Source organism: Bos mutus, chromosome 1 (assembly GCF_027580195.1).
Source record: "Bos mutus isolate GX-2022 chromosome 1, NWIPB_WYAK_1.1, whole genome shotgun sequence".
Taxonomy (NCBI): domain Eukaryota; kingdom Metazoa; phylum Chordata; class Mammalia; order Artiodactyla; family Bovidae; genus Bos; species Bos mutus.
In genome coordinates, this window is record NC_091617.1 from 21,450,943 (window position 1) to 21,470,289 (window position 19,347).

At 35.9% G+C, this 19,347-nt stretch overlaps 1 protein-coding gene across 2 annotated transcripts in view; it reads left to right on the forward strand.

Moving 5' to 3' along the window:
• LOC102279636 (SAM domain-containing protein SAMSN-1) overlaps positions 1 to 19,347 on the forward strand; it is a 114,035-nt gene that overhangs the window by 41,204 nt on the left and 53,484 nt on the right. Inside the window, exon 1 of one of the 2 annotated variants that reach the window (XM_070367687.1) lies at positions 13,128 to 13,287. The exons of the other annotated variant lie outside the window; for it this stretch is intronic. Coding sequence (XP_070223788.1) covers positions 13,231 to 13,287 — 57 coding nt within the window. The 5' untranslated portion in view covers positions 13,128 to 13,230. Of the gene's footprint in view, positions 1 to 13,127; positions 13,288 to 19,347 lie in introns of those variants that run through there. 2 annotated transcript variants of the gene reach the window in all.

The window sequence follows — 19,347 nt, forward strand, 5'->3', positions numbered from 1 at the left end:
AATTTTATACATATTGTCTCATTTAATCCCAACAATAATCTCATGAGGAAACATTATTTTTCCCTTTTACCCATCAGGAAATTCAAAATTGGAGAAGTCAAATGTTGCGCTCTAGTTTATATAGCTTGACTCGACTCAAAGCTATGTCAGTCTTCTAAAATCCACAAGCTCTCATCACATCACATGCCTCCATGACAGGTAGAAAAGTGGACCCCCAAGCCAGACTTGCTCAGCAGAGGTCTAGTAACCAGAGGCTGTGATTGCTTTAGAGGTTGCTTATGGTGGTTGGAATCCCATGCCCTTAAAAATCAAACAAAGAATTCTCTCTCTTTCCAAAGAGATATCAGGTTTCAATTAACCAGTTAGTTTTCTTAGGTTGCAGGGCATTGATGTTAAGGAAATTATTTGCTTCACCATACTACTTGATTGACAAAGAAAAACAGACTTTTCTTTCATTTCTCACAAGTATAATTGCAAAAGTTATGGAAAATTTTCTTATTCAAGAAGAGAATGGAATTGAATTGTGGGTAATATACTTGTAAACTCCTGTAAATGATCACTTGATTTCTCCCTTCCCAGAAATGACAATACAAATGCTTTAAAATTAGAATGCAGAAAGGTTTCTGAGGACCTGTGCCTTGCTGTGGCTTCACGCTTTAGGTGGAAACCTCAGTCTATGTGTTGGGTAAGGGAGGGCAGTGTGTGCTATTTATAACATACTTGTTCTCCTAAGACCTTCTACCATTACTTTTGAATTAAAAGGTAAAAATGGAATTCCATTTAAATAAAACACATGTATACATGCATACACACACATGTATACATACTTTATAAATATATATATGCATATATATGATGTGTGTGTACATATATAATATTATGAAATTTGATTTTGCTATAGTAGACATTAAAAACATTCACCATAATCATGTTCCACTCCATTTCTTTTGTAATTAAACTGATATGCAATTAAAGTATTTTATCTCATAATTATAGTCAGAGTTGAAGAGATGATCACATTAGGGGTTTGGGTTGTATAAGTAAGAGGCTAGACAGCTACTAACATTTACAGCTTTACAGTTTTAACATAGCTTCAAATGTTAAGGAATGAAAAATATTCTGATCACTCTTGAATCTGCTATAAATTTTTCTGGCAAGTGTAAGTAGAAAGGAAAAAAGTAATTTTGTACTTCCTATTTAAGAATAGATTTCTGAAGAAAGGAAGCTCTTATATATCTCTCCAGGAATATTTTATTAATTACCTTTTTTTCAGTAGTTAGAGGAAATCATGGTCTATTGATCAGCATAGTCTACCTTCCTCCTGTGCTTCTGTGGAAAAAAGTACAAATTAAGCAGAGGATTTTTTTGACTTTAGAAGTACTTTTAAGCCTATACTTTTAAACTAAATGAAAGACTTTTTAAAATTCTGCAATGCTTTATAATTTTCAAAAGTTTAACACACACAAATTTTGTATAATTCTATGATAATCCTTTTTATTCTTCTACCCCTATATTGCCACTTCCTCCCTCCTTCTCAACACTGGTAACCACTAGTTTATTCTCTGTATTTGTGAGTCTCTTTCTTCTTTTTTTTTTAAATTGCCCATTGTACTTTTTAGATTCCACATATAAGTGATATCATACAGCATTTGTCTTCCTCTGTCTGATGCATTTCACTTAGCATAATGCCTTCCAAGTCCGTCCATGTTGCTAAACAGGGCAAAATTTTAATCTTTGCTATAGCTGAGTAGTCGCCCATCAGGCATGCTTACTACATCTTCTTTATTCATTCATCTGTTGATGGACACTTGTGTTGCCTGCATACCTTGGCAATTGTAAATAATGCTTCTATGAACATTGGAGTGCATATATATCTTTTTGAATCAGTGTTTTTACTTTTTTCAGATATATACCCAGGAATAGAGTTGCTGGGTCATATGGTGGTTCTGCTTTTAGATTTTGAGAAATGTCCATACTGTTTTCCATAGTAGCCGTACCAGTTTACATTCCCACATGCAGGGTAAGAGGTTTCCCTTTTCTCCGCATCCTCTCCATCATTTGCTATTTATGTTCCTTATTAATAGCAATTCTGACAGGTGTGAGGAGATATCTCTTTTTTGTTTTGAACCTTATTTCCTTGATGATTAGTGATACTGAGCATTTTTCATGTGCCTGTTGTTCATCTGCGTTTCCTCTTTGGAAATATGTCTATTCAGCTCTTTCACCCATTTTTAAATTGGGTTCTTTGGATTTTGTTTGCTGTTGAGTTGTATGAGTTGTTTATATGTGTTGGATATTAATCCTTTATCAGTCATATTCTTTTCAAATATCTTATCCCATTCAGTGGATATTTGTTTTGTTGATGATTTCTTTTGCTGTGCAAAAACTTTTAAGTTTAATTAGGTCCTATTTACTTTTGCTTTTGTTTCCTTTACTCTAGGAGGCAGACCCCCAAAATAGAACTGTGATTTATGTCAAAGAATGCTTTGCCTATGTTTCTTCTAGGAGTTTTGCAGTATTTGATCTTACACTTAGATCTTTAATCTATTTTGAGTTTATTTATGTAGATAGTGTTAGGAAATGTTCTAAACTCATTCTTTTACATGTATTTGTCCAGTTTTCCCAGCACCATTTATTGAAGAGACTATCTTTTCTTCACTTTATAATCCTGCCTTCTTTGTTATCAGTTAAGTGACCATAAGTGTGTGGATTTATTTCTGGGCTCTTGGTTCTGTTTAATTGATCTATGTATCTGTTTTTGTGCTGATTCCATCCTGTTTTGCTTATTGTAGCTTTTTAGTATTGTCTGAAGTCAGAGTATGATTCCTCCAGCTCCATTCTTCTTTCTCAGAATTATTTTGGCTACTCAGTCTTTTGTGTTTCCATACAAAATTTTAAATTATTTGTTCTAGTCCAGTGAAAAACATGATGGATATTTTGATAGGAATTGTATTGGATAGATGGATTGCTTTGGATAGCGTGGTCATTATAACAATATTAATTCCTCCAATCCAATCGTTGGATATATCTTTCCATGTGTTCATGTCATCTCCAATTTCTTTCAGCAGTGTTTTATAGTTTTCTGAGTATGGGTCTTATCCTTCCTTAGGTAGATTTACCCCCAGGTATTTTATCCTTTTTGACACAATGGTAAACGGAGTTGTTTCCTTAATTTCTCTTCCCGATAGTTTATTGTTAGTGTATAGAAATGCAACAGACTTTTGTATATTAATTTTGTATCTTGCAACTTTACTAAATTCATTGATGAGCTCTGGTAGTGTTCTGGTGGCATCTTTAAACTTTTCTATGTATTGGATCAAGTCATCTGCAAACAGGGACAGTTTCACTTTTTCTTTTACAATTTGGATTCCTTTTATTTCCTTTTTTTCTTTTATTGCTGTGGCTAACACTTGCAACTATGTTGAATAAAAGTGGCTATGTTGAATAAAAGTGGTGAGAGTGGACATACTTATACCTGATCTTAAAGAAAAACAGGGAATTTTAATAGTACATGTACTATGCTCAGATAATAATTAATTTAAAAATATTTTTGTGCAAAGTTAATTCAATTTATTCAGTCAGTATTATATATTACGAACAGAATTTCCTTTTAGCCTAATAAGATATGATTCAAGAAGTACTAGATTATATTCTTAGTTTAAAAATTGCTTTGAAGATTTTCAATAAAACATTTGTTAATTGTTTTAGGCTATAAATAATGAAAAAGTTAACTATTTTCACAGGATACTGTATTTCTGTGCTTGTGAGAAGAATCTACAAAAATGGAGAGAACACAGTTATTTAAATGTGAGAATGGGTTTCTATTGAAAGACTTCATATTTGTTCCTGCCTTCTTCCTACTGTGTAATGCAGTAGCCATGTTTTATATCAATCTTAAATGTTATAAATTTGAAGTGGCAGGACAGGGATCAGCTTTATGTAATTAGCTATGTGCTCCATGTAATTAGGAATTTAGCAAGTAAGATAGAGACACACATGTTTTCAAGGGCAGAATGAAGAAGACAGTTGGAGATGATAAAAATATGAATAGTTGGAAAAACTAGACTCTGCTTAAATATAGCATATAATCCATAAATATCTACCAAAAAGATGCAAACCCATTAAGACAAAGGCATTTGATAAAAGAATAGACTAGATGCCAGCTAATGTTTGTGATGATGGAGGGTGAATGGAGGATTGGAGAAAGTCAGTCTCAGAACCTGCAGGAAAGGATGCTGCAATGAAGTGAGTCCATGTGCACCAAAGAGCCCCTCAGAGCATCAGCATTTGAAACCTGCAAGGAAGCTCCCCCACTTCCCCAGAGTTCACTCAGGACATGGGAGGATTATTAATAGAATAATCCTGATGATCTCAGAGAACAAAATTCCAGAACCTGTCATCTAGGGTCTTCTGATAATATGGCTTGATTTTTATATGATGCTCTTAGCAATGTATCAATAGCCAAAAATCACTAGACATTTGAAGAAAGCCTCAAAGGTGAAAGTCAGAGGTCAAAGCAAACAGAAGAAAGAAATCAGAAAGAAACGAAGACAACAAAAGGAACAGAAGGAAATTATAAAATGGTAATCAATCACCTCAGAAAGATAAGAGAATATATTCCATTTATTTAGTTAGTTCTTAGTGTTTAGTATATGCCAGTCACTTTTCTACTAACTTAATAATGGTTTGTTATTTAATCCTCATAGCAATTCCTTTGAGGTAGCAACTACTGTCCATTTTAAAGAAAGGTTAAGTATAGTATAGTTGGTTAAGTATAGCCAAGGACATCTTAGAAAATTGCAGAACCATGATTTGAACCCAAGTAGTCATCAGCCCTGGGATTTCTTTGGAAGGAATGATGCTGAAGCTGAAACTCCAGTACTTTGGCCACCTCATGTGAAGAGTTGACTCATTGGAAAAGACTCTGATGCTGGGAGGGATTGGGGGTAGGAGGAGAAGGGGACGACAGAGGATGAGATGGCTGGATGGCATCACTGACTCGATGCATGTGAGTCTCAGTGAACTCCGGGAGTTGGTGATGGACAGGGAGGCTTGGCATGCTGGGATTCATGGGGTCGAAAAGAGTCGGACATGACTGAGCAACTGATCTGATCTGATCTGAGTCAAGCCTGGAAGGCTGCAGTTCATGGGGTCACTGAGGGTTGGACACGACTGAGCGACTTCACTTTCACTTTTCACTTTCCTGCATTGAAGAAGGAAATGGCAACCCACTCCAGTGTTCTTGCCTGGAGAATCCCAGGGACGGGGGAGCCTGGTGGGCTGCCGTCTGTGGGGTCACACAGAGTCAGACACGACTGAAGTGACTTAGCAGCAGCAGTCTGTTTGAAGTCCACCCTCTTACCCATTATATTTTACCTCCTTTCCAAGAATTAAGAATAGAATATTCTCAAAGCTTTACTTTTGTTTAGTTAGTCTTTAAAATAGATTACTAAAATATACCCTTGAAATAAAGCTAGGACCTCAAAAATAACCTGTACCCATCTACACTGAACCTCCTTTCCATCTCCCTGACTCTCTCCACTCAAGTAATCATTACATTAAGCACTATGTTCCTCATTCATTTATTTTATTTTTTAAAACTATATATGTATATTTTCTAAAGAGTTTCATGCCATTTAAAATTCTTTTGTGAACTCTTCTTCTCTTGCATTTCTAAGATTCATCCATATTGTTGCATGTTAATTGATTTCATTACATGTTACCGCTATATTTTAAAAAAAGAGCAAAGTGTTATGAAAGAAAATAATCAGAAGTTTTACAAAATACAACATTATAGTTAAAAGAAAATATTTATTATAATGATTAGTAGAAAGGTAATTGAATTTCCTAGAGAGTAAAAAAAAAAAAGGAAGAAGAAGGAAAGGAAGGAAACAGAGAAATATATCAAAATGAAAATATCAATCAGGGTTTCTAACATTGTCTTATTAAAATTTCCAGAAAGAGAGAACAGAGAAAGAGATGAACCATTTATTAATTAAATAGACCTTAAGGTTGTGTTTTTCCAGTTTGAAGAACCATTGAGTGAGCAGTACAGAGAATGAAACAGTAATGTATATTAAGACATATACTATGACATTTTAAGGCATACCAAAGATAAAAGGAATAATATGTATATATTCTTTCTGTGGGGGCAAGACGGTTAGGAGAAATCCATCTACAATAAACCAGGAATCAAAATAGTGTTAGACTTCTCAACAACAGCTTTGGAAGCTAGATGACAATGGAGAGGCCTTCTAGATTCTAAGGAAGAATGAAGCTAGAATACCAACTCAAAATTGTGTTCAAATGTGAAGGATCTACAAGGTCCTAAAGCATTTCCATTAAGGAGCTATGTTTCTATAAATGAAAGAGTAGACAAAAAAGATGATGTGAGGCTGAGGTCAAAGAGAATCCAAACCAACAGGTGGTTGAGAATTTCTATTTCAGCCTTAGGCTTGCATCCTTAGAAAGCAATCAAACCCCACTGAATGAAGGCAAAAAGAAAATTTAAGTGTTTGGTCATTTACAATTATAAATATGGTGAGTAAACTTCAATGTTCAAAATAAATCAGTTGATTAATTTGTTGTGGGCATTAATTTGGGATATATTACCCATTATGAACTCCAAAAATAAACAACAAAGGGAACACAAAACACTATACCTAATTTTACTTATTCATTTACAATATTTACAAAATGATAATAACTATTGATCTAACTAAATAATTAAAAGGAAGTTGGGAAGTGAAAGGAGTACAAAATCCTCAAGGACAAAACAGGAACCAATAGATAATGTCTAATACATAAGTCAAGAAACTATGGGCCTATCTTACAGAAAAAAATTAATTTAACTAATGAGAAAAATTGTTTTAATACTAGAGGGATCATACAAAGAATTGAAATAAGTCTGGGAAAAATAAAAGGATGTGACAGGGAGCTTCTTTTTTTTTATTTTTTAGGGTAAGCATTTTCATTTCTACAAAATATGAAATGACATTTTGAAGTGTAAAATGGAAAGTATATAAATGTGAAGATTATGACCATAATTTGGGTGTGATACTGAAGCAAGTAAAAACTAATGAGATGAAATGTCAAAGGTTAAGAGAATAATAAATACTTTTTAGAAACATAAAGTGGGTTTCTATAGCTCCAGATCAAGGAGGAAATAGAATACATTTATTATAGTAACTGGAGATCAATTTATAGATGGATACCTTATCAAAAGCCATCATAAGGGAACTTCAGAACCTAGGAAATTTCATAACATGAAGACAAATCTAATCTGTGCTCCTACCTCGATTTTAATAATTGTGAAATTAGAGAAAATGATTTTAATGACAGCATTGGGGGGCTTTTGATTCTTCTTAGAGGCACTACAAAGTAGCTTGGCTTGAGGAAGGACCCTGAAAAGCTAGAAGGTTTGTCCATGTGATGTTAAGTCTTAATTGAAGAAGAGGGCTTTAGACTAGTTACATGCTTCCTGGTTTCACATTTTATACACACCTAAAGATTGAGAGCCCCTTGGACTGCAAGGAGATCCAAACAGTCCATTCTAAAGGAGATCAGTCCTGGGTGTTCTTTGGAGGGAATGATGCTAAAACTGAAACTCCAGTTCTTTGGCCACCTCACACGAAGAGTTGACTCATTGGAAAAGACTCTGATGCTGGGAGGGATTGGGGGCAGGAGGAGAAGGGGACGACAGAGGATGAGATGGCTGGATGGCATCACCGACTCGATGGACGTGAGTCTGAGTGAACTCCGGGAGTTGGTGATGGACAGGGAGGCCTGGAGTGCTGTGATTCATGGGGTCACAAAGAGTCAGACACGACTGAGCGACTGAACTGAACTGAACCGAAAGGTTGAAACACTTTCCAATCAGTAGCTCAGCTTACTCTCTCCCACCCTCAAATAAATCACTCCTGTTTTATGTCAGGTCTTTAGGTATAACTATGGTACAGAGTGATGTTTATGAAGTAGGATTTTGGATTGAATCCTGACTCCACCACTTCCTAGCTATGCAAACTGGACATGTTACCTAACCGCACCTGGAAGTTGGGAATGATAATGTTAGTACCAGCTTACAGAGATTTTTTGAGAGTTACATGGGAAATATGAATGAAGCACAGAGCACAATGCCAAGCATATAATAAGCATTCAAAATGATAACTATCATTATTATAGTTAACTTTGAGAATGACTTCATGAATATTAAACCTTTAATCATAAAGATATGAAATTTTGTTTTATCATTACTTATTGTGGCAACCACTTAGAAAATATATATTTATAATTTGTTGAATAACCTAAGTAATTTCCATATAAGAGCTTCCCAGGTGGCTCAGTGATAATCTGTCTACCAAGCAGGAGACATGGGTTCACTCCTGGTGTTGGGAAATTCCCCTGGAGAAGGAAATGGCAATCCACCCCAGTATTCTTGCCTGGAAAATCCCTTGGACAGAGGAGCCTGGCTAGCTACAATCCATGGGGTTGCAAAAGAGTAAGACACAATTTAGCGACTAAACAACGACAACAAATGTGCATATATCCCCTGATTGTTTTAGTCACTGATGACTGGTCCTCCTCATTTTTTTTTTTTTTACTGAATCTCCTCTTATATTGTTTCAAACATCTTGTCATGCATAGATGTGATCTAAGATGTTCTCTCTTTCAAAACAGTTTTTTTTCCTGTATGATTCTTTAGGTTCACCATGCATCTCAGACTGTTAATCTTCTTTGTTTATCTCACATCTCTATTTCTCCTAGAGCTAAGATAGTGAGATAATGCACTACATTATCTCTTTAGAAATTTAAAATAAGAAATATTGTCACAGGGCCAAGTTCTCTCCCAAGAGGCTTCCCAAGATACCTAGGGTGCGACCAGCAACTCTCCTCTATCAGAAACATAATGTTTTGAGCACACCAAGAGTGGACCCTTTGGGATAACCTTGTGGGATTAACCACCATGACTTTTTTAATATTTATAGTGAGAAACAGCAACTGCAGAGTTTCAGGGACTTATTGTCCTTATGAACAATGCATTCTCTTTCTGCTGACGGGAATTAATCTGAATCTGAATTTGATTTGAATTTGATTATTACATCTTAGCAATCTGCCAGTAAATATTTTTTGGACTGCTGAAACAACTCTTTTATGTTTCACTTTACTTTCTCATCAAATACACCACAATAGCTGTCATCAATTTGCAATTTCTTTACAATTTTGACTTACCCACTATGACGCAGAGGTTGTAATTGACATACATGCCACAAAGTCCCAGGCTTTTTTCACCTTGCCTGGGTTAAGACCATTAAGGTAATGTGTGAAAACAAAGCACCAAGACTTTGCTCTTTTGCAATTTCCCTGTTTCAGAATATTTTTTAAGCAACATGTGGTTTAGTTCAGTCATGATGGGAAATTTTTGTGCTCTGTACTGACTTTCTACCTCATTCCTGCTCTATATACCTTTGACTTAAGAACTTGCTATATCACTCTGGGTGAGTCATTAAACATTTCCATGGATCCAGAATTCCACAAAATAGAAGATAATTGGTCACAACATTCGTTACTGTGTCAACTGAGGTTTTTTTGAGGGCTAAGGTGTTTAATACAGATTGTAACAGAACCTCAAATGTCATATATGTCTTTTAGTCTTCAGAAAACATTTTTTCTTGAGTAGAAGAGAAGGTTGGAAAATTGCTTCTCCCATATTTAATTCTGAGGATCAAGTTCAAGTATTATTTACATTTTGAATATTTCTTAGAGTCTTGATGATGGTAAAATGCCTAGAGATCATAAAAGTAAGATTTTCTTCAGCTTCAGTCCCTGGGTTGGAAAGGTCCCCTGGAGAAGGAAATGGCAATGCATTCCAGTATTCTTGTACCGGAAAATCCCATGGACAGAGGGGACTGGCAGGCTACAGTCCACAGGACTGCAAAGAGGTGGGCACAACTGAGTGCAATGCAGAAGCTGCTAGAGTGCAGCACTTTTAAAAACTGCATATAGTCCAGCTATGGTCACCATGAATGTGACTATTTTCTACTCTTTAGTTATCACTGTAGAAATATAATCTATAGAAAACATTATTCCAAGCAAAACTATTAAAAGCTTCTGCGTCTTTAAGATCCATGAACATTTCTTGATATAAAACATCTTTTACGTAAGTAATTCTTTATTGGCATTTCCTTTTATTCTCACCAAAACCCTAACATGTAGTAAGCACATTATCATTCCCATGTTATTGACCAAACTCCGCAATTGAGTTAAATTTCTATTCACAGATGAAAAAATGGGGGCACAGAGGTTGTAAGTGTTTCAACAAGAAATACATTTTTTCATGACTTTCAGTTTCTGAAGTTGTTGTTGTTGTTGTTGTTTTACTTAGATCACTTCTTTAACTTAAGCACCAACAGAAAGTTTGAAAAGAAGCATAGTTCTAGGGAATTACCCAACTTCAGAGTACTCAGGTTCTTTAGTGTCATACCCTGTCACTATTTGGAAACTACCAGCCTGATAACTCTTGAAAAATATAAACCTGCTCTTAATATCCAGTAGAAGAAGCATAATATCTTAACAGGTGTATTCCTTCAATTCTGTTACAGAACATAAACTATATTTTAGCTACTCAGGTGGCTTGATATATTATCAGACAGCATAAAACAGACAATTTAATATTTGTTAAATGAATCAGTGAAATTTGAACACTAGAACTGGGTTTTGGGGAGGAAGGGCTTAGAGGTATGAGTAAAGACTGAGAAATAAGGTCAGTTGATTTTTCACCTAGAAAAGCTGCTCATTAAGAATATGGTACCACTGTTTTTCAACCCAGGGGTTTTATAAACAAAATCTAGTTTGATTCCCTTAACAAGCTGGTTTTAATAGAAGTGGAGTTTCAGAGATTTTACAAGTCTCCCTTTGGTAAATCCCTAAGTAATAAGAAAGCTTGAACTTCTTGCTTTTGCTTTCTAGGCTATGTTGGTTTTGACATTATAATAAAAAATGCTAAATCCTGTAGTTTGATGGGGAAATTCTTTCTAAGTCATATTAGCTCTACTCCAGGACTATTAAATGAGGACTTGGGATGCTTCATTTGAAGGTACCATTGATCCACTGGATCACCACTCTATTAGCAATTATCAACATATGGCAATGCAGTTTGTAGCAGAAAGACATCTGGTTAATTGAGGGTTCTGTTTAATTCATTTCCTTATTAATCAGGAATTTACAACATAAGGAGCTTCCCTGGTGGCTCAAATGGTAAAATCGTCTGCTTACAATGCTGGAGACCCAGGTTTGATCCCTGGGTTGGGGAAGATCCCCTAGAGAAGGAAATGACAACCCACTCCAATACTCTTGCCTAGAAAATTCCATGGCTGGAGGAAACTTGTAGGCTATAGTCCATGGGGTCAAAAAGAGTCAGATACAACTGAGCTACTTCACTTTCACTTTACAGCCTAGTAATGTGTTCACAAAGTAACATTATGCATAATAATTTACTTCTGGATTCATATTCCTATTTATATGAATTTCATCCATACTGTTCTTTAAAATGTGCATATATGCTTTAAATAGGATTCAGTTCAGTTCAGTTGCTCAGTCATGTCTGACTCTTTGTGACCCCATGAATCACAGCATGCCAGGCCTCCCTGTCTATCAACAACTACCGGAGTCCACCCAAACCCACGTCCATCAAGTCGGTGATGCCATCCAGCCATCTCATCCTCTGTCGTCCCCTTCTCCTCCTGCCCCTAATCCCGCCCAGCATCAGGGTCTTTTCCAATGAGTCAACTCTTCGCATGTGGTGGCCAAAGTATTGGAGTTTCAGCTTTAGCATCAGTCCTTCTAATAAACACCCAGGACTGACCTCCTTTAGGATGGACTGGTTGGATCTCCTTGCAGTCCAAGGGACTATCAAGAGTCTTCTCCAACACCATAGTTCAAAAGCATCAATTCTTCAGCGCTTAGCTTTCTTCACAGTCCAACTCTCCTATCCATACATGACCACAGGAAAAACCATAGCCTTGACTAGACGGACCTTTGTTGGCAAAGTAATGTAAAGTAATGTTTCTGCTTTTGAATATGCTATCTATGTTGGTCATAACTTTCCTTCCAAGGAGTAAGCGTCTTTATGGCTGCAATCACCATCTGCAGTGATTTTGGAGCCCCCCAAAGTTAAGTCTGACACTGTTTCCACTGTTTCCCCATCTATTTCACATGAAGTGATGGGACCAGATGCCATGATCTTAGTTTTCTAAATGTTGAGCTTTAAGCCAACTTTTGCACTCTCTTTCACTTTCATCAAGAGGCTTTTTAGTTTTTCTTCACTTTCTGCCATAAGGGTGGTGTCATCTGCATATCTGAGGTCATTGATATTTCTCCCAGCAACCTTGATTCCAGCTTGTGCTTCCTCCAGCCCAGTGTTTCTTATGATGTACTCTGCATATAAGTTAAATAAGTGGGTGACAATATACAGCCTTGATGTACTCCTTTTCCTGTTTGGAACCGGTTTGTTGTCCCATGTCCAGTTCTAACTGTTGCTTCCTGACTTGCATACAGGTTTCTTAAGAGGCAGGTCAGGTGGTCTGGTATTCCCATCTCTTTCAGAATTTTCCACAATTTATTGTGATCCACACAGTCAAATGCTTTTCCATAGTCAATAAAGCGAAATAGTTGTTTTTCTGGAACTCTTTTTAGTATTGTTTAAAATCTAGCTTATTACATCTTCCAATAAGGTTTACATGGGAATGCAAAGTTGACTACCCTGAGTATTCTCTTCATTTTTTACATACTATAAAGTTCATATCTCAAGTTTTGCTTCATTTATTAGCTCAGATGTTTTCTTCTCTCTACTTATCTCTACCTATCTATCTATCTCATGGAATGTGTTACAGATTTTTATTTTTTTATAAACTGAAAAAATGTGTTATTTTGAAATCTTCATGGCCCTTATAACTGCAGGGATGCTGATGTGTGAGGTTTAGTTAGGGATCTACCTCATAGAATATAGCAAGAACAGAATGTTAAAAGTTACCAAAGAATTACTGTTAAAAAAAAAAAAAAAAAAACTTTACCCATGTAGATGTGAAGTCATATCCTGACCAAAAAGAGGAAGTGGCAGGTTACTAGATTCAAACTTCTCTGTGGCTGTACACATTAGAGAGCACACTGCTGACAGTCTTCAGTCATTTCTGTAACACCAGAAAGTGCACTCATTTGGAGTAGTGTGAATTCAAAATGCTGAAGAGAAAACCATCCAATGCTTCAGAGAAGGAAAAACATCAAAAGCCTAAGGTATGGTGATTTCATACATAGTCAAACAAAACCAATGTATTTAATAGAACGCACACAGAGACACATGGTTTTTATCTGCCCATAAGAAATCAGTTCAACCATATGGTTGAAAGCTTCATGGCAAATATGGGAAAAACTGAATCGAACATTAGCTGTTAAATGATAGCTGACAATTATTGTCTATGTAATTTTATCTTATAGGGCATATTTGATTATTTACAACTGTAACTGAACTCTGAGCTCATACTGTCAGCTCCATGGAAATCATTTTGGTGATCTCTGAAAGACTGACATTATGAAATCTTTGTGTATATTCTTTTTTTTAATATAAATTTATTTATTTTAATTGGAGGCTAATTACTTTACAATATTGTATGTTCTCAATAACTATAAAGGTGGCAAAGTCTATTTAATAATCTACCAAGTGCATTTTATTTCTTACAGTCTCAACTTTTCATAATGCATTATGAGAAGGTTACAAAATAGAGATGTTTTGATTGAATATTTGATGTTTCTCATTTCTTCAAACTAAAATATGATAGCTTATTATAGAGGCTATTTTTACTACTTTCTCTCTTGAACTAGCTCCACTACTTGAGAGAGGATTGGGTTGTTTGGGAAACATCAAAACTCCATAATGTATAGATTTGTTGAACTGATTCTATTTGAAATGTTATTCTATTCTTTGTCTTGAAAATAATTGTTAATGACTACTTAAAAAAAAGGTATGAGATAACAAAGTTTGGATTCTATTGTATGACTCTAAATTAGTTTCATTAGTATCATAAAGGAAAATATCTCTGAAATACTGGTGTCAGCGAATTTTTCCAAAACCTATACATTTTTTTTAGTTTCTTAGGTAAACATTTTAAATATGCTTGTAAATAAACAATAACTGAGGTCAAATGTCTTTTTTAGAGGGTTGATTTATTATCTATTATTGGAATTTATTTGCTTGGTACCTTCCAGACAGAAAGGAATTGGTAATTGATTGTGAACTTTTGAATTGTCATGGCATTGAACAATAGTCAATATTTTATATTTTATAACTCTTTGCAAGTTACCACAAAACCTCTCTGAAGGAAACTAAAAATAAATGATTTCTGATATTTGGAAACTGAGAATAAATGATTTTCAATATTAATTTTTTCTGACAAAAAGGCCTGATAAAGGATAGGCAAGCATTTCTACTTAAATATAGCTGGATAACATATCATGATTTCTGTCTTTTCCCCTAGTAGAATAAAAATGCAAATGCAAGGTAACATTTCCCAAAGAGTACAACAAGCATTGCTTACCTTTCTATTTAAGATTAATTTTCTACAAAATTTGCTTGATTAAATGCAACCAACATTGAGTTGACAAAACTAGGTTTTAGGGAAATTAATTCACAAAAATTAATTCAAAGCAGTGGTTTTCATCCAAGTATTTACAGTTTAGAGTTAGAGTACCTCATAAGAACCCTATTATGTAGTGAGCTGCTATCATATTTATGTCATGGAATAACTTTCAAAATGATATTTTAGTCTATGATTATCTTTTACCTTAATTGCAGGGGCTATTGTAATAGAAGTAGAATATTGTTCATACTACTGAGTTTCTTACTCATAAAAGTAAAAATATATTTGATAAAGTATATATCTGAGAGCAAAATATATCACAGAAAATAGTCACATTGGAAACATTTTTTGTTGTGAATGGATTCCTGTTTTCTTTAGATGGATGGTTTCATTTTATATGAATTTAAAGAGATATGTGAATGTATATGAAAAAGTATTGTTCATACATTCCAGCTAAATCCTTTCCTTTTAATATGGAGTTAATATTTTTTTCCAATTATTATAATTCTGTCTTAGAAATAACTTTGCTTTAATTCATGTTTATTTTACTGGGTAATTTTCTTTATGTACTTTATGGACAAAAAGCCAAATCCAGAAGAGATGGTGGAGATTCCTACAAATAAATGACTAGTAGAATGAGGATTTCAAATCCTTCATTGACTAGAAGGGAATATAGGGCCTGTGTTTAGAAAGATAGAATAGAACCATCAAGAAACCAGTCTGAAATATAGGGAATTGCTGTCTACATGGATTAACTGCATCCAGACAATCATGCACATCTCCTGACCCAGAAACGTACACTTTGTGCTGCAGCTTTTAGCATTACATACTCAGACGTGTCTGACTCTTTGCGACCGTGCGACCTGTAGCCTGCCTGGCTCCTCTGCCCCTGGGATTTTTCAGGCAAGAATACTGGAGTGGGTTTCCTTTTCCTCCTCCAGAGGATCTTCCCAACCCAGGGATCAAAGCTTGTCTCCTACATTGGCAGGCTGATTCTTTACCACTGAGCTATCTGGGAAGCCCCCTTGTGCTGTATTCTTTCAAAATTTCTGAGAGAGATTTCCTTGTTTTTCAGTTGTAAGTGCTAAAGTAGGTAAGAAGCAACCACATTAAAAATGAGGAAACTATTATTTAGTCACGCAGTTCATGTTAACTCCTGTGGCTTATAGTCCAGGTGACCTAATGTGCTGCTGGGCTTACTTGCTCAGCTGTGTCCAACTCTTTGTGACCCCATGGACTGTAGCCCACCAGGCTCCTCTGTCCATGGGGATTCTCCAGGCAAGTATACTGGAGTGGGTTGCCATTTCCTTCTCCAGGGGATCATTCTGACCCAGGGATGGAACCCCCATCTCCTGCATTGGCAGGTAAATTAGTTACCCACTGGGCCATAAGGGAAACCCCTATACCCAATTCAAATCAGGAATGCATATTATACCAAACATTGTTCCTTAAATATGAATTACGAAGCTGTTCATCTGAAATGGAAAAAATGGAGAAGGACTTTGTTATTCGTATTTTAAAATATATTTTAAAATATGTCCTATGGTTGTAAGATGGTTCAAAACTTCCATGGATATATAATGCAGCAATAGGTTTTATGAGCTTATATTTTGAACTGTGGTATTGGAGAAGACTACTGAGAGTCCGTTAGACTGCAAGGAGATCCAACCAGTCCATTCTGAAGGAGATCAGCCCTGGGTATTCTTTGGAGGGAATGATGCTAAAGCTGAAACTCTAGTACTTTGGCTACCTCGTGTGAAGAGTTGACTCACTGGAAAAGACTCTGATGCTGGGAGGGATTGGGGGCAGGAGGAGAAGGGGACGACAGAGGATGAGATGGCTGGATGGCATCACCGACTCAATGGATGTGAGTTTGAGTGAACTCCAGGAGATGGTGATGGACAGGGAGGCCTGGCGTGCTGCGATACATGGGGTCGCAAAGAGTCTGACACGACTGAGTGACTGAACTGAACTGAACTGAACTGATACAAAATAATTTATTATTTTCTTATGAGACTTATCAATGTCCATATATCAAAAAAAATCAAAACATATCAAAGTACAGTTTTACCATCTATAATTGATTAGTATGTCTTCTTTTTCATCCTTTATTTCTCTATTTCTCCAGTTTTGGTATGGACTCCTTTCTTCAAATAGTTCATAAATAGGACCAATTGCATTCACATGTATTATAACAGATTCATATTGTAGGTTAAGAAGGAGAAACCAGAAATATTCCATAATTGTTATAGTTCATGTTATAATTCATGTCTGTTATAATTCATGTCTCACAAGTCTCTTTGTGCATGTGCGTGTGTGCGCGCGAGCGTGTGCGTTCAGTTACTCAGTCTCGTCTGACTCTTTGTGATTCCATGGACTATAGCCTGCAAGGCTCCTCTGTCCATGGAATTTTCCAGGCAAGAATATTGGAGTGGTACCATTTCCTACTTCAAGGGAACTCTTTATGGGGCATGCTGCTGCTAAGTCGCTTCAGTCGTGTCTGACTCTGTGTGACCCCTTGGACGGCAGCCCACCAGGCTCCTCTGTCCCTGGGATTCTCCAGGCAAGAACACTGGAGTGGGTTGCCATTTCCTTCTCCAATGCATGAAAGTGAAAAGTGAAAGTGAAGTCGCTCAGTCGTGCCTGACTCTTAGCGACCCCATGGACTGCAGCCTACCAGGCTCCTCCGTGCATGGGATTTTCCAAGCAAGAGTACTGGAGTGGGGTGCCATTGCCTTCTCCGTTATGGGGCCTAAGTAAGTACAAATTAAGAAAGACATTTGATAAATTTCTTCTTGATAAATGATTGAGTATTCTACATTTAGATTAGTCAGTCCATAATAGCCTTGCTTAACATATTAGATAGGTACTGTACTTTCCTTTTTTAATTTTGTTTTTACCTTCTCATCACTAGTATCTACTATTTATTGTGATGTAAAAAAATTTAAGCACATCTAGGACTCAGAGTTCAAAATATATGATCTCAGTGAAGTGAAAGTCACTCAGTCTTGTCTGACTCTTTATGATTCCATGGATTATACAGTCCATGCAATTCTCCAGGCCACAATACTGGAGTGGGTAGCTTTTCCTTTCTCCAGGGGATCTTCCCAACCCAGGGATCAAACCCAGGTCTCCCACATTCCAGGCGGATTCTTTACCAGCTGAGCCACTAGGGAAGCCCAAGAATACTGGAGTGTGTAGCCTATCCCTTCTCCAGTGGCTCTTCCTGACCCAGGAATCAAACCAGGGTCTCCTGCATTGCAAGCGGATTCTTTACCTACTGAGCTATCAGGGAAGCTCATGATCTCATTACACTCTATAAATGCTTAAATTATAGAATGAGATTTTCCTTAACTATTTTTTCTAACTGAACTGTGCTAGTTTGCTATATTTATTATGGGGTTATTACATACCAGTGTTTAGAACTTTTTGTATGTTTATTTAATATTTGTAACATTTCTGTGACAGAATATCTCTTTTTAGCCTTGTAGATGAGAAGGGGTAGAGAAGGTTAATAAACGTAACACAAATATACACAGAAAAAAGCAAAACTGTGTAGTGTGAAATACATATGTCAATTTCTGGTACTCCTTCATTATTATGCCACAATTACAAGCTTAGAGACTGTAGATATTATTAATGTTTCTGTCTTAGTTACCAGCTGAATTTTAAGGAAAGCTAGGACAATGTATCTTTAAGAGCTTCTGTAAGTTGGAAAGGAATTTAGAGGTTCTCCATTCCTGTCTCTAATTAAATGCAAGAATTCCACTTGTCAAATCCCTCCAGATGCCCACCCAAGCTTTAAAACTTTAAATTGTAAAATAACAATAAGAACAACTTTGCTAGTATTCAAGTGCTCAGATTGTCAAAAATATCATGATCTAGTATTGAGATAAGTAAAAGCATGTATTTCCCTCCTAAATCTAGTATAATACCTTCAATGAAGTACGCTCTTAATAAGTATTTGTAAAAGGAATGAATTTTCTTGATTTCCTATATGCAACCTGGTTCAAATATGAAAACTGACCAGTACTATGTATTTTCATTATTCTTGTTTGCAAGTCTATTAGTGTGTACATAAGAAAGTTTGTATGTCTGTGTGTAAATACATGTAATTCATTTCTAAGTTTTATTTAAGTTTTAAGAAAGACTCCAATATGTTGTGCAAGAATCCCTAGAGTGTCCCATTGTTACCTAACAAGTAGACCACTGTTCCAGGTCAGGAAATATGGTAGAAACTTTGAAAATAGAGAAGGAGTAGACCCCACAGAGGCTCTGACACTGTAATTAGAACAAGTTGACCTCTATTTGGCTGGGATTAATGATCTGTGTTAATAAATTTTAACTGAGGTTTTTCTTTTAGTAAAGGAGATTCAAATACCGCTGTTATTTTAAAGGAAAACTTTGGAATAATGGCAGTTCTGGAAATAGCGCTTTTATTTATTTATTTTTTTTTCACCATTTTTTAAAATCTAAAGTGCATACTAAATGAGACACCATTAGTGTCACAGATGCTAATTTTCACTAGCAATGACTGAAGTGGCATTCTTTCCCATTTGCATTTGATCCTAGCAATGATGAGAGGTGATGAGTTGATTATGAGTTGTTTTCACCGCACTGCCCGCTGTGCAAATTTATGCTCCTAGACAAGGATGACACATAGTTGTGGCATTAAAGAGCTTTCTTCATTGCTTTTCCTATCAAGACTGTTAAGATATAT